Below are 16,083 nucleotides of genomic sequence, written 5' to 3' on the forward strand. Positions count from 1 at the left end.
AGACTTGGGAAGCTTCCTAGGCACACAGTAACAATTTCCTAAGCCAACAGAAGGCTCAGGGCTATCGCCCAGCAAGGCCATCCTTTTCTTCCACAGCTGCGGGCTCTGAGAAGATATCGTATCAGTCCAAGAAACGTCTTTCTCGCCTCTCACCCAATTAAATGGGAAAGCAGCTCCCTCTACCTCTCACATAAATTCTCTGTGCTCCAAGAGGCAGTTCCAGCCATTCTACTGCTAAAGCCTCAGACAGATCCCAGACTTGCCCTCTGAAGGCTGCTAAAGCTTCCCAGAGGACAACAGTGATGGGAATACTCCTTGGTTCTGTACTGCCAGGGCCTTAATAAAGGGTTTGCATATGCAGGAGAGGGAGAGGAAAGAAGCACTGGCTCAACCTCACAGTGCTGCTGATGTTTACTACTCTGGGGCAACAAGCAGCAATCAAGTTCTTCTGTAATACAATGAATAATGGTAAATTTCAATGTTGTTGGGTTTTTTTTGCAGTTGCCTTTTAAAGTTTTTGAGGTCATTATTTCTACCTCACAAAGCACACACGGTAACATTCCCCTGAACACTATTTAAGCAGGGAGATCAAAAGAGCCTTTACCTTCCAAAAAGTGCCCAAAGCTGTGGGCACTTCTCACACCTGCAGAACATCAAATCCTGTCACCCTTTTCCTCGTGAGAGGAAACTGGGGTGCATTTCAACATTACCCTTTGCACAAGTTGCAGAAGAGTTCTCTGAAACTAAGGTGAATGGAAAGGTGGCCACGTGTGGTCCAAGGGAGTATATTTAATCTCTAGAGAGAGCTGTGGATGAGCTCATGACTGAGGTTCCTATCAGATCTGATACATTGTTAGATCCAGTAAAGAACAAGAGAAACTTTTGCGGGAGGATGTGTGTTAAACCAAAGGAGTTAGGAGTTAAAAACCAGGGCAGTGGAAAGCCCAGTGGAACTGTTCATGAGCTGTATTTCTGCAGGAAATGAGAACCCTCCTCTCACATCTGCATCCGATGTTAAAAGAAATAGGCCTTCTTCAGTCAGTCAGCACACAAAAACCAGTGACTGTGCATTTAGAATTTACTCTCCCAGATGAGCCTCACAAAACATTACTTGAGAGCCCAATAAAGCAGAAACAACCTTTGAAAACTCAACTTTGGTCCAAACAAGCCACCTGTGTAAACAGAGTATGTGAACAAGCCTGTGATCAGAGCAAAAGGCTGATTTTCAATATCACATTCTGACAAGACTTTTTCTAATACACCCACCCTCATGCTCACAATAATCAAGTCACAGCCTGAGATGGGAAGTGATGCAACAAGTGAAATAGTGCTAAAAAGGTGGAGCACATGCACCCAATCACTTTATAGTTCTATCTTTTTATAACTCTTCCTAGTTTCATGATCAGATCTTTACCCTGACTGAATATGCTATCCTTATTCTGTTTTCCTTAAATCACATTTGGTTTTAAAATCTGTCCTGTAATTTGTCACATTCCAAACACGTCCTCCTCGAGAACAACAAGTGTTAAACTGTTGAGGTTTAACTGGTATTACTCAGAAATCCACCAAGGGAGTCATTTCTAGAGCTGGGGTTCATGACTCGCCCTAAGATGCAAAGGCTGGTGACGTAAAGCGCTAAGAACACAGCTGAGATTCCCTCTTGGCAGAAATGACAGACAGTCCTTTTGACAAGGGACAAATAAAGTATTACAGAAACATGTAAATAATGATATTTACATTTACGACATGGTGTCAAGTCATTAATAACTACTTATGTCGCAGCAAGGATGAACGTTGTTGTCCTGCACGATTCTGCCCCAAATAAAGTGCTCTAGAGCCACACTTGGAGCGGTAAAAATTCAGAGTGACCACACAGCTACACAGCCTGATGAAACCTCAGTACCTTGTGGGGTGCCAAACATGATGTTAACAGTGCAAGAGCGGTGAACTTGATGCTGCTGGGTGATGACAATGGCAAAAGGAGACCCTCCTCTGCTCACATCGTCCAGGGCTTGCGTCAGCGACATCTCTGTGTTGAGGAAGATCAGGTCCACTACCATGCCCAGATCCCGCACCTTCCGCCCCACCGACTCCGCGTACTCCCTACCACAAAGCAAAGCCAGCAGAGTTCAACAAGTTAGTCACATACAGAAACAGAAACCCTGGCACATTCACCCGCTCCATCATCTCAGATTTGCTTTTCTGACGGCTTGCCAAACTTCATCATGTTTAACAGGACAGTATTAAAGCAATCTCATTACAATAATATAAAAGCCCTTATTTTGATCTGAGTCAGTCATTTCAGTTTAACTGAAATAAATTACAAATCAAGCCTTAGCTTAGCTGAGAAACAGAGTGTTTGCAAAGGGATTTACATTTATTATAAATCTGTTTACATATAAGTGTGTTTAAACTGAAGTCATTGAGGTAATTTGCGTATGCAGAGATCTAAGGGGTATGCAGCAGAGTGGCCAACCTACAGAAGTCGGTGACTTGTGCTACGATCAGTATCTTAACTCTTCAAATGCACAGTTCTTCTTATCGTCCTGCTCTTCCGTTCTGCTGGCTGCTTTCTGCTCCGACCCAGTATCAACACAGCATCTACGGATCCACTGTTCCTGCATCCACTGTCCTGCACACTTCCCATTCCAAGCACAAACCAGAGCACACACAGCTGAGCTTAAAGTTTTTAAGTCTTTTTTTAAGCTTACTATACTCGGTACCAAAACTGCAATACTGACTGCATACACATTCTGTGGAGACTTAGTCTGCATACATCCACATCTTCTGAAAGAGGTTCAATTTACTGTCTTTGGATGTGAACAGTGTATGGTGACTAAAACTGTTCACCCCCAAGAACTGTCTTTTTAAGGATTTCTAATTTACACTGATTGTGTATCTAAGTCATTTGGGAGTTACCTTTCAACAGGTCTACTGTAGGCGACATCAATGCTTCACTACCCAAGATTTATTAATGTACTCCAGCTCTTACGGGTTGTAGTTGTTACAGACCAAAATAATCCTTAGGATATTAAACTGATCCTCTTGCACAAAAAAATTCTCCCTGTATCAAGTACAATAACTTGTGGTCTATTAGAATATCTTCCAAAGACTTTCAGTCACCAAGGGATAAAAAAATCTAAAATTTCCTTTCAAGATTTGTTCCAATAGGTAATCAACTCCATTAAAAGCAAACCACAGAAGTTTATTTCTAGTTTCACTGCTTCCCTCATTCAGATATCCTGTTCTGTCTTCTACCACCAGATGAGGCAAGCACCAGCTCTCTCTTTCTGCCTCACAGATACAGGAAGTTAAATAAAAGCAATTCCTGATCTTTTTTCCAAAGGGCTAAGGAGACAGAGCTTTGAATTTGCCCTTGACAAATATTTTCTTCAGACTCCAAGCCAGATCTATGATTTATTTACATATTTGCTACTCTTCAATATATTTAAAGACACAGACATCAGACTGGTGCCAACATTACAGCCTCCTCCCACTGTACCAGGCATAGGTGTCTGTTCCCAACAGACTGCCACAAGAGATCACCCTGGTTACTACTTACACGTGCTTTTGATATCGTTCATGACTACTTTCAGCTGTGATCTTATCTTTCTTGCACGTTGGATTAACAGTAACAACTGCTATCTGACCTAGCAACCCATCTGACAGGAGCTCTGCAACGAACACCCCCGTGACTCCACTCTGACAACTGCTCTGTACTATCTGCTGGTTGGCACATATTAATAAGTTCTGTATCATTCAACCCACGAATAACAAGTGCAGGCCGCTATAACCTGTCACGACAATAGGCTGGCACAAAGAGTAGGCAGAAAAGTATCAGGAGAAGGTATAGTGATAGATGACAAGAAGGAAATAAAAGCAAAGCACAAGAGACAATAATTCTCCATCTTATCAACATATATTCCCAGAAGAGCAACAGGAGGTGTAGCTTTCTGAGGGCTCTACAGCCATGTTCCTCAAAAGCAACCCCTAAGACAAACAGCCTCAAGGCAGGACCAAGTTTAATTCAATTTTCCTCTACCATGCAATCATAAAATTAGTTGTAACTATTTTCTTACTTTGTCTGTTTATTCACCACTATCACAGAACAATCCACAGGTCTCTCTGCATCAAAACGTCTCTTGATTTCCTCATAGTACTGACGGTAGAGCTCCTCTCGGCGCCGCTCCTCACGCTTCAGACGGTCTGAAAGCAAGTCACAGGGACAGAACAGATAACGTCCTGTGCACTGCTCGGAGCGTCACAGAACGCAACGCACTCAGCACTGCAGGCATCTCCCGCATCATTCCAGAGGGAGAACCCGAATCTGCCCGTTGGAACATTACAGGCACTCACCTTCTGAATTCACTGGTGCTCTATCAAAATTATCTTTGTAACGGTCGTAGTAAGAGTCGTCCTTCCGCCGATAGTAGTCTTCAAGGCGAAAGTAACGGTCGTAAGCTTCATCTCGTCTGCAACATTTAAAGAAGAAGCAAGGGTTTCCAGGCTCCAGCGCAACCTCAGGCAGTAACTTTGACCAGTACATCACACGCAGACCTTCCTCAGGTTTAATTTCTGAAGTACCCAGCCGCTCCCCACAAGGCACAAAGCAGACACCCAACTGTCCACAGCCAGAGCAATTTCCTTGTATTTAATACCTGACACCACTCAAACCAGTGCAACCATTGAGGCAGGAGCGCCATAAAAATGTGTCAGCAAAAACAATCCCGTGGAAGTTACCTGTACCAAGGGTCTCTCACATCTCGTGGGTTTCTCATATCCCGTGGATCCCTGTAACGCTCATACAGCGGCTCCCGCAAGTCTCTTGGATCCCTGATATCCCGTGGGTCTCTGTGCTCTCTAGCTCGAATGTCTCGAGTGTCTCTGGAATCTCGTCCGTTTCTACCATCCCTGCCATCTCTGGGGTCTCTCCGTGGGCTCCCCCGAAGAGGGGAGCGGTCGCGTCTGGCATCTCGGCCATCCCCGTAGGCATACGGCTCTCTGAGGAAAACACCAGGGAAATTCCATCAGACTGCTAATGACACCAGTACTGTTACCCCCAGCTCTCTTACCTGAGGTGCCAAAGTGACCCTTCTCTCAGCAGCTGACTCCTCCCTCCTATCCCACAACAAGAATTGCCCAAAAAACATATTTATTGAAGGAGCCTGGAGAAGCTTCTCAGTTCTAATGTTTATCATAGCCAAACAAGACCCAGAAGGCTCCTTAATGGAGCATCAGTAAGTGTAGAGCACATGTAGAAGTAAACAGGCACCTCAGAAACCACCATTTCAAGGCCTCTGGCCCCCACTGTCATCAGCCACAGTTCATCTACCAAACATGTTTTTGCAAATTCTTTGAGAGAATTCAAGGTGCTGTAGCCTAATACCCACAAATATGCAATAGCCAGGAGCATTCAAGGGATCCATTCACTAGTCAATGACAGCAGAATACCTGAAGTAATTTGTTATCGGCATATGATTAAAAAAGGAGCTTGTTGTGACCAAAGACACTGTAGGTTCCATGTTGTGGCTGGGTTTGTGCTGGTAGCAGAAAGCAATGACAGCTACTGCCATGTCCCGGATTTGAAGGGATAGTTTCTGTAGAAAGCCAGTCTTATGTTTACGGTGCCTCATGTTAAGAGGGTCCTAAACGCAACCAGCGTGGCATCCTCAGCAGCACCAGGCTTCTCTGTCACATCTGAATGATCCAGCTCATTCAGACTTTGCACTGCACTGTCTTCGGAGGCAAGGAAGAATAACCTTCCAGTCTTCATCTTTTCCCAAAACAGTAGGGTGTCTTCCAGGTCATATCTTGTTTTCCAAAAAGTCAAACCAAACCAAACCAAAACAGAATTTCACTGTAGTCTGAGTAAAACATAAAAAAAAAAATCTTGCAGAGAAACGACTGAGCTTCATGTGTTTGGGATGTTCTTTCCCCAAGACACTGACAACCGTCGGGGGAAAAAAAAGAAAAAAAGCTTTTTGAATCTTTTTATTTCCAAAACTTGACAGACTTTTAGTCCTCTACCAGCCTAATCTAGTTTATGAAAGACAAGCAGAACATAAGTCTGTTTCCAGTACAGTGCGTTCACACAGCAGTCACCTGGAGAGAGCCGCGGCAGCAGCGAGTCAGACGTGCCCCAGTTCAGCATCAGGTAGAGCCAACAGGAATGAGACGGGTGTGCAGAGGCTGTGCAGGGACTTTGGTGATCAGATACCCAGCTGTGCTGGGGACACACAGGAGTGCTGGTGTTCTCTGTTTTTATGTCAGATAAAAAACAGACCTTGGGACAAACTACAGAGTTGCTACCAAGATCACATACAGCCTCCTCCTGTAAAAGAAACACTGTGTTTGCACACAGACAAGTGTCAACTCCCTCAGCCTCTTGGACACACAAATCCACTTTTTGTTTGTGATCTGTATTGAAACCATACCCCACGAGAGATACACCTCACTGCCCCTTCCCCCCAACCTACAATGACCGATGGCAGGAGCTCAGGGGAAACTTCTGATTTGCTCCAATGGATATTGAGTAACTGATCTCTCGGTAGCTGTAAGACTAGACAGCAAAACAGCCAGATGCAGTGTAATTGTTTGGCATATGACATTTATTCCAGCCGGAGAGGGGGTGACCAGAACAGGCCATACTCATTATTTGCAGAGACAAAAGGATCCGGAACAGACAATGCACAACTGCAACAGCAGCACAGACGTGGCGCAGGTCCCCTCTGCCCCTGCACCTGCATCGCTGTCCTGCTGCTCGGAGAGAGAGAGCAGCACGAAGGCACAGGAGCCTCCTGCTTCTGCACCTCTGCCACCACGGTCCGACTTCTGCAGCATCAGCACTGCTGCCCACATCTGCCCAGGACTCGGCACCATCGCCTGCGGTGCAGCGCGGGGCTCCGCACCCCGGCGCCAGCAGCTGTCGGTCACACGCCTCAGCATGGTCCAGAGTCCATCGTCCGCTGTCACTGCGCCCACAGCCGCGCCCAGGACTCGATGCCCATGACCTTATTACCACCCACGCCCACAGTGCTGCTGGGGACCTGGTGCCAGTGACACAGGATGGCCATGGGTCTGCAGCATCAGCTGGAATCCAGTGCATGTCACAGTGACACCAAAACCTTCGGCAGCCATGGCGGTAGTCCAGTGCACAACCAGTGCCCACGGCACCACTGCCCACAGCTCACGCACCCCCAATGCTCCCTGGAGCCCACAACATGGGCATCTGCTCCTGCACACCTGCAGGATGACACAGGTCCCAATGCCCACGGCATCAGTGCCTGCTGCTTGTTCCTCTGCAGTGTGGTCCAAGGACCAGCGCTCATGGCACAGGCACCCGCCCACACCCGCAGTGCTGCCCAGTGCCTTCGTTACGCGCCCACAGTGCCACTGAGGTCAAAGAAGTGCCATCAGTGCCTGCTGCTCACGCACCTGCAGCATCCTCAGGGTCCTGCTGGCAGTACTGAGCGCACCTGACAACGCCCAGGCCCGAAGCTTGCTGCATCCGTAATGGGAACACCCAGCCGAGCGCCCAAGGCAGCTCCTGGGCCGTGACCACGTGCTGGTCTCTACAAGTGCATTTGGCTCTGTGCAGGGAAAGCGCAGCGCGGACAGAACACCCAGGTGATGCCAAGAACTGCAGCTACTCCTTCTCTGTTTTTTTGGTGGCAGATGTTGCTAGTTGCACTTTTTCTTCATTTTTGGTAAATTAAAAGGTCAAGTTAGTAGAGCACACCAGGCACACGAGGGTGTGATGACCTTCAAGACCAACAAGCAACACTCCTTTGTGTAGAAAGCTTTACAGTCCAAGCACAGAAGATGCCTCCTGCCAAACTACAACCGCAGCACATCTTCGTGCGCTCCCCAGTAAGGCCATGGAAAGGAAACTGAAGTCACATTCGCGTTCCTGTGACAGGACAGTCTGTGTATTCTCCACTTGCTGACGTGCAGGAGCTGCACACGCCGTGCTGGCCAAGGGGTGGGAAGACAGGAGAAGCTGGCAGGTACACAACACAGAGTGCACAGAAGGGGACTGGTTCCAAGTACGGACAGCACAAGCATACACACAGACAGGACAGTGCAATAGAGACGTTGGCTCTGTCTTGTGCTTCGCTCACATGTTCTTTTCCAGTCTCGCTTCAGCACTGGAAGCTTTCGACATCAGAAGAGGCAAGATGCCCAAATCCTCTGTAGCACAGCCCTGGGAATGCTACAGCCCCTCGGCGTTCTCTTGACATGCCTCGGCTTCTCTGAGGCTTGAGGCAGGAGCAAACACCAAGTGTATTCTTCCTCACAAGTCTCTTACAACCTGTGCTGCAACACACAACGCTTGGCTGTAGTAACAGCAGACACGAGGTTTATTTACCTCATGCCTCCTGAGGTGTCAGCGCCAGAAGGGCTCTTACAGGAGGTGGAGCAGCCACGTCCCAACTGTCTCGCCTGAGCATCTCCACTGGACTGGGGAGGTGGCGGCAGGGAAAAGACACAGACATTTAGCACAGGCCACCGGGCTCATGCCCTAAAAGCCTGACCTTCCTAGGATAACTCACTGCTTCCAGGTACTTTACCTTCGTGCCGGACTGGACCTTGATGAAGCCTTATTCATATTTCTTCTTTCCACTGCTTTATTAATATCTGTAAAGAATAATCAACCCATCTGTTCAATGCTATGGAACAAAAAAGAAGATCGTCAACACAATTCAAATGAAAGCAACTTAAGCTCAACAACATCCAGATGGTGCAAGAAAACCCATTCAGCGGAGAGACATTGTCACTTTGACATTTTTTTTATTAAGTTTAGATAGTACAACATAATGAAATGTTCATGGATTTCTCTGACTTCAAAATAGAGTGGACAGCTTGGGTGATGTTTTAACCCTTTACGTTCAGGTCTACATCCAGACTCCTCATTCCATAAGAGGATCTCTTTCTTCTGCAGTCTATGAGCGAGCAGAAAGCAACTCATGGACTCTAGGAGAAAAAGCAGAGTCTGAAAACCTCTGAGAAAGGAAGCTGATGGCCAGCACAGTCTTAAGTTCACAGCCAGTCCTGTTCAGCGGAACATGCCGCTACCCCTGTTGAAAATAGCCCAAGGGCTCTCAAGTGGCACATGCAGCTGCTTCCCAAGGGCCTGCTGCAGCTTTAAGCTGTACAGCCTCCACCACTGAGGAAACGGGATCCAAGGAGCCTGAAGCACAAGCTCCTAATAAAGTCAACACGGTGCATTTAAAACACCACTGTTAACATGATGCAAACTGATGCAACGTATCAGAAATTGGAAAAATGGTTGGCTTCTGAGCACCTCCATGAAAAACATAATGAAGAGAAATACAAAGAAATAAGAGAGCTGAAGAAACAGAGTCTTGTCCTCAACCAGAAAAAGTGAAGTTGCCCAGAACTGGAAGGGACTCATGCTGTTCTACTGTGAAGAAACAAAGCCAAAGTAACAGCAAACCAAAGATGAAATAGTGTTCTGGAGGGGGGGGGCAAGAGCAAACAGAAATGACTTCAGGTGTTTCACTCTGAGAGCCTTTCAAGGAAAAGAACAAAACAAACCGAGGTCCTATCTGCTCCCTGAGAATCTATCAACAATTAAAACTGTATATTAGTTCTTTACATTAACTACTTCCAAAGCTCTTGCAAGAGAATAAACGTGTCGCAATGTCTTTAGGCAGACTCAGGCTCAGCATCTTGGGCAACTTCCCAAACTATCCTTCATTACTTTCAGGATTAAAATTTGAATTAAGGGATTGGTTTTAACATTTTGCTCTTGTTGAATTTCAAGCAGCAGTGTGTTCTAGTTTTTGTTTTGGTTTAGTTTGGACTTTTTTTGGGGGAAGAGGCAAGTGCAACCCAAACGTTAACTACAAACGCAGCAAACAACATCCACAGGACCACAGAGCAGTCTCTCCAGGGTCAAATACGGCTGCGCTGTCTACTGGCACAAACTGAATTTGATGGACATTTATTCCCTGCATAGTTTTACTCATTAAAGGTATGAAAACACTTCTATGCATTTGTGGAAGTATTAGTATAATGCAATACTGGAGTTAAACCTTTCACCTTATTGTGCTATTAGTAATTACATCTAATACCCAGGCTACATAAATAAAGCAACTGTTCTCCTTGTATTTATTTTTTAGCTGAGAATTTTTTTTCCCCTTAAAGTCAAGTGTTACCTTTAAGCAAGACACTATCTGCTTTCTTGGGTTTAAGATTATTTTTATTTTCTGTTTTAAGATGCCATTGCAGAAAACTATCATGATTTTTACACTGAATACCATACATTTCTTTAAAATTAAAAAAATGTATTTAAATCTGAACAAAAATATTTTACTAGAAGAAAACACACCTTTGACAGGGATCCTTCTCTTGTGCAAAATGAACAGATTTAATAACATTTTATTTAATGCCAACAACATTTACAAGTTAAGTCTGTGAACATTGACAAAACTTCAGGAAAAAAAAAAGTCTTCTGTCCTGTAGGATTTTGAGATGACAGGGCCACTGTAATCTCACAGTGTAACCTTCTGAATAAACACAAGCGACAGGAGTTTCTCAAATCACATTCCTATCTCAAGTGCAGCAGGGACATTGAACTAGAGCTCATATTTTAGCAAAACATGCAATTCCAATTTAAAAGTCTTCATAGCACAGAAACTACCAAAGCTCCATTAAGTTAGTACAAAAGTAAATTACTTTGTTGTTAAAGACAACTATTTATTTCCATTTAAGGACTTGTCACACCTATGCCTACTAGATTAGAACTCCCTTATCTCCGGGACTGTCTGTAACGCACAGATCACGCCACTCCTTTATTTTGAGGCTTTTGCTAGGGCTTGTCCCTCCACTCTTTAAGCCTTCTTCAGGTTTTTTGGAGGCTTCTCCAATTTAGCATTATCCTTTCTGAACCAGGCATACCACAGCTGAACACAGGATCCCAGCAGCAAAACCCCACAGGTACCAAAACCTCCCTGCTCACTGGTCTGTGGTTTGCCCAGCAAAGGATGACAAAAGCACTCCTGCTGGGTGCAGAGCTTCCCTTTCAGCTTTCCTGAAAGCTCAGTTCTGCTTGCAGCCAGCTTAGGAAGAAGTCCAGGTCATTTTGCCATCAGTGACTCAACCTTCGTTATTTCATTCTCTTTTTAAAACATGATCGTGTGTTTCCTTTCCAAGTCACTTATGAAAGCACTGTGTGGCCAGGAATCAATTTTTTCCAGACCACCACTCAAAGCACTGAGCAATTCCATCTCTGTTACACTGAGATGCAGCTCAAATCTATTTAACCCTATGTTGTTTTAAATTGTTCTAGTTTCTTAATCAAATCAAATATCTTGGAGAGGCCTTTTACATCAATGCTGCTACTTTCAGCTATGAAACTTGCAGCACCATAGAGTAAGTTAGCTTGACAGGATTTATTTTGATTGGCATTAATTAATTCCCTTTTCATTGAGTGTCAGGTGAAAGAATCCCTTTGTTCTCAGGGGCTGGTGCCAGGCTCATCCCATTTACCCTGCTACTGGCACATCCGCAGCACTCCACTGGCTCCCTGGAAACTCCCCAGTTTTCCAAGGCTTGTGATAATACAACTTTAACAGCCTAGGCAGGTCTTCATCTCACTGAGCCTCACGGATGCTAGATTTCATTTTTTGGAGAGGTCTAGTTTTGATAGCTGCTGTTTTACCTTTTTTATTTTGCTACTGAAATGGAAATTATACTAAAACCACCTTCTGCCTCCTCAAAAAGAGCAGAAATATTAACTGAAGTCTAGGTGGCACTTTCCAGTTAGAAATTTTATCGTTTCCAGACAGTTACACCTTAGCTTCTGAAACAGCTGCAGTTATTCCTATTTAAGCCTCTAGACTTGGACAACGCTGGCCATAATTTCTTCTACCCTCCTTGTCTATTTGCCTCCATTTCCACCTTCAGGCTTGTATCTGTTACGGTACACACACCTTCCCACAAGTTATTATTTATTGCTCCTTTCATTCCTTTCTAAATCAAACTGGTTTTCTTCACTTAGGCTTAATTAGAAAGTAATTGTTTTGCTTGCATTTAATAGATTACTCTTAGATTTCTAACCATTCATTTCTGTTTAAGTTTGCTCCCAACATATGTAGCAGAATTATTTTCCTCTTTATGAAAATAGTCTTTTTAAAGCACCCAGTATTTATAGTGCTACGTACAGACTGATATCACATGTGCAAAAAAATCCAAGTTAGGATTAATATCTAAGTGCTGTGACCAGTTCCTCTGACCCTGTCGAGATGAAGCCAAATACCGGTTTACAAATGTTTTTAAAGTGACGTGTGTGAGGTTTCCATGACCACTTTCCAGGGCTTACATGTTGAACAGCTTCTTATACAGGGTGATAGAGCTTTTGAAATTCTAACAGATAAGTTCAGAGTAGGACCTAGACAGTCAGAGAAAACACTGCAGATGAACCACACGGCGCTCACAGCAAATAACTCGGAAGGCAAATTCACAGCCAGCGAAAGCGACTGCAGACTAACGCCGGGCCGGTTTCGCGCAGTGATCTCACCCGAGAGCTTTACAACAAAAGCACTTTCTACCGGAACGCATGCTGGGGTCAGGAGGAGAGCACGGATCAGTTTTCCTTACCTAATCTATACCCTTTATAAAGACGACCCTTCTCACCGTCCAGAGCGGCCTGGACATCTTCTAGACGGTCATACTGCACGAACCCATAGCCATGGTACATGCTGAGGGCTGGAAGAGTTAACAGCAGGGCAAGACCGGTTACAACTACGGGAGAGCACTGACCCGCACCCAGGCCATCACAAACCCCCCCGGGGAACAAGCAAAGGGGCTCTACCCAGAAACAACTGCACAAGTTTCCTGGGAAAACCAAATCCACATGCAGAGCTTAAAGACTCTGAAATATATTTTGTAGATCAACTTCCTCCTGAGGAGGCAGTGACAAAAATACAGCCCGTGAAGTGACCAGGATTTGATTACAAGACTATGAAGTCACTTGAAAGAGTATTGTAACATCACACTGCAACCCCAACAGCTAAAACACAGCTGAAATAGATGCATTATGATTCAGCTGTACTGCAGGAATCGCTTTTGCAGACAGCAAAAATTATCATTAAAAGGTCACTTTTTAGGAACAACATTAGTCACTCCTCTCATCACCATCAAACAGCATTTGACAAGCATGGAAGTCACACTTCTCACTGAATTCCCAGCCACAAAAAGGCATAAGATAATATACTAACCCCTGATTTTGCCATATTTTGAAAATATCTCTTCCATTTCTTCACGAGTCATGTGGTCTGTGGGCAAATTGCCGATAAAAAGTCGTCTCTCTAAATCCTGAGGATTGGTGCTGTTAGTGAAGTCGCTCTGGTTGATGCTATTGCTCTTGCGTCCTCGAGCCATTTTGCTTTCGTTCCAAATCCAACTCTTCGCAAAAAAGAAAAATGGCCATGCATATAATTTCCATCCATGACATTAAAATTAAACTGGAACAAGATTAAACTTAACAGCTTTGCAGACTAGAAGCCAGCTGGGTCTGCTTGACGCAAGCTTCACTCCAGAGAAATCTTAATAGAAGGGGCAGTGAGGCCTGGCAGAAACGCACACTGCAGCACTTGGGTTGAGCTTTTCTGTAATACTGAAAGGTAGCAAACCTAATTATTTTTCAGATAAGTTTTAAGGGTTTAACTCCAAACTAAGATACAAATAAAACTCATTTTCCACTAAAACATCTTAACTTTAAGCTTTTCAATACACCCATTGTTGTAATTATCTATTTCCTCAGCCCACTGTAAGAAGTGTTGCAATTTATGCAATATTTTAATAAGCGGAAAGGAAACACTCATCACAACATTGCATAACAGGACCCAAATATTTCAATACAGGCTTTGAATGAGGCATCAGGAAGTTTCAATGCTCTTAAGTGACCATGCTTGGATAACTCTACTAAATGTGAAATCTTAGCTTTCCAGTGCCAGAAACACAGTTTCTCATCCACACCTCTTCCAAACAGCGTATCCATGTCCCATCCAGACACCAGCTCCCACAGAAGGCGGGTCCACAGCTGGGAATTTAAGCATCCCCAGGTAAATGCTGCACCGCTACCTCACCTCCCCCAGTACAGCAGAAGGACACTCCGCTAACCCCCAGTACTGCAGAGAGAGCTGGAGCAGTCAGCAACATTTACTGACCCAAAGAACCACAGCAAAAAAACACACCCAGCATGACAAACCCTACTGAGCCGACAAAAAACCCCCATGAAACCCCACCTGGGAGTCACCATCTGGTTTAGAACTCACTATTACGTAAAGCTTAAAAACAAAATCAAAACAAAATACCCCACAAACAACAACAAAAACCCCATAAAACAAAAAATAAAACAAAAAACACGGAAACTTTCAAGATGAACTGGAAAGTTGAAAACTATTTAATAAAGCTGTCACACTTCCTAAACACTCATCTACAGGAAGGCAGGATGGGATTTTCTGTTCATAGCATGCCAGAAACCTGGAAAAAGAAAGCTGATGAAACTTGAGTATATAAACAGAAGTTTCTGCTGTTAATCATGAGGTGCCTACAACCAATACGCTCCCCAGCAGTAACCTATATTTGTTACAATTTAAAAGTAGTCTCTAAATAAATAAGTCAAATATCCAAAAACATGAAATGGTTTTACACAAATACTTTTGCAACACTTAACTAGCATGAAAAATACATCTACTGCAAATCTGAGATGTAAAATGTTGGTATTTTCTTTTATGTTGTGTTTAAGATCAACCAACTTTACATTCGTAACACTTTTCTCCTTCTTTCAGGAAACTCTGCAGGGATGTGAGGCAGAGAATGTCTCCCAGTCTAATGAACTTTTAAAAATTAACTGAACTGCCAGAATAGCAAGGAGGAAAAAACAACCCAACATAAAAACCAAAATAAAACAAAAAATGTCATTTCTTCTACCATATTGCCTCAAGCCTCCCGTAAGTTTGTCCACACACACAGTTTTACCTTCCCCATCAGAAGTACCAAACCTTGTCCCATTTTTCTGCATGGAAGCACTAGATTTCTCTTCTATTCTCTGACTGCAGCTCAAGTTCTCATCAGTTGAGGGGAAAGTAGTTTTCAAAATTCTCCCAAAATGATTAAGCAGCTACAAAACATGGAAAGACCCATCTAGTCCACGTTCCCATTCGGAGCAGGGTGATGTCCAAGTTGGATCCCGTTGTCACAGCCTTCTCCAGCCGTGCCCAGAGCACTGCCAGGGACGTGCGAGCACTTGCTGGGGCAGCACGGCCCCGCGATGCCACACGCAGGCAGCACCCGGCGACAGGAGCTGCAAACGCTGCTGGTGGGACAGGTCCCTTTCAGTACAAAACGCAGAAAAAAAATTTCCCTTTTCTTAAGGGTGGGGATAGCAGGGGGTGGCTGGGGAAGAGGGTGCAAGAGCTTTCCATATGAAGAAAAACCGGGAGCTACGTTTCCACTTGCTGGTCACTTTCAAAACAAAGCAATAAATCCCAAAGACTCAGTCAGGTTGAATTAGCAGAGAACTTTTGTATAAGAGCATTTACTGCCTCTTACATTTTCCGCTTGGTACGTTACACAGTTAAGGGCCATTTAGTAACCATAAGATCAGCACAAACGAACGCTGTCCCAGCTTTGGGCAGGCTACACCACGTGAACCACTAATTTCCACATTAAGTCTTTCTCTATGAATGCAGCTGAGAGATCAACTAACGCATCAAAGGTGCCAGTCCCTGCGCAGAACCCGGGCAGGTTACTGCAACAGGACAGCCCATGGCAGTTCACAGGCCAATAAATCCTCTAGAAGTTAATTAAAGCCCCATTTCTTTAAAAATCTTGTATTTAAAACCAAAGTTATTTATTAATAGTGCTACAGCTTCAGAAAGTGAGACACAGCTTTAGTGGGAGGATGACACTAATCGGACACAAGTGAAACATCACACAGGAGTCTACAAGACAAGAATAAGGTGAAGCCAAGTGCCACAGACGGGTAGGGCGCTGAGGAGCGGGACAGCCCCCATCCTGCTCGGCTACCGGCTCTCGGCACCCCGGAGCCAG

General features: G+C 44.6%; 1 protein-coding gene across 1 annotated transcript in view; it reads right to left on the reverse strand.

Annotated features, from left to right (window-relative positions):
• Positions 1-13,431, reverse strand: part of NCOA5 (nuclear receptor coactivator 5) — a 14,974-nt gene extending 1,543 nt beyond the window's left edge. Inside the window, exons 1-8 of the mRNA XM_029085482.1 lie at positions 13,245-13,431; positions 12,625-12,732; positions 8,571-8,637; positions 4,741-5,001; positions 4,347-4,472; positions 4,271-4,278; positions 4,080-4,206; positions 1,904-2,103 (exon numbers count right to left, since the gene is read on the reverse strand). Coding sequence (XP_028941315.1) covers positions 1,904-2,103; positions 4,080-4,206; positions 4,271-4,278; positions 4,347-4,472; positions 4,741-5,001; positions 8,571-8,637; positions 12,625-12,732; positions 13,245-13,407 — 1,060 coding nt within the window. The 5' untranslated portion in view covers positions 13,408-13,431. The remainder of the gene's footprint in view (positions 1-1,903; positions 2,104-4,079; positions 4,207-4,270; positions 4,279-4,346; positions 4,473-4,740; positions 5,002-8,570; positions 8,638-12,624; positions 12,733-13,244) is intronic.
• Positions 13,432-16,083: the final 2,652 nt, after the last annotated feature.

This window comes from Antrostomus carolinensis, unplaced genomic scaffold (assembly GCF_000700745.2).
Source record: "Antrostomus carolinensis isolate BGI_N321 unplaced genomic scaffold, ASM70074v2 scaffold48206, whole genome shotgun sequence".
In the NCBI taxonomy this organism is placed as follows: Eukaryota; Metazoa; Chordata; class Aves; order Caprimulgiformes; family Caprimulgidae; genus Antrostomus; species Antrostomus carolinensis.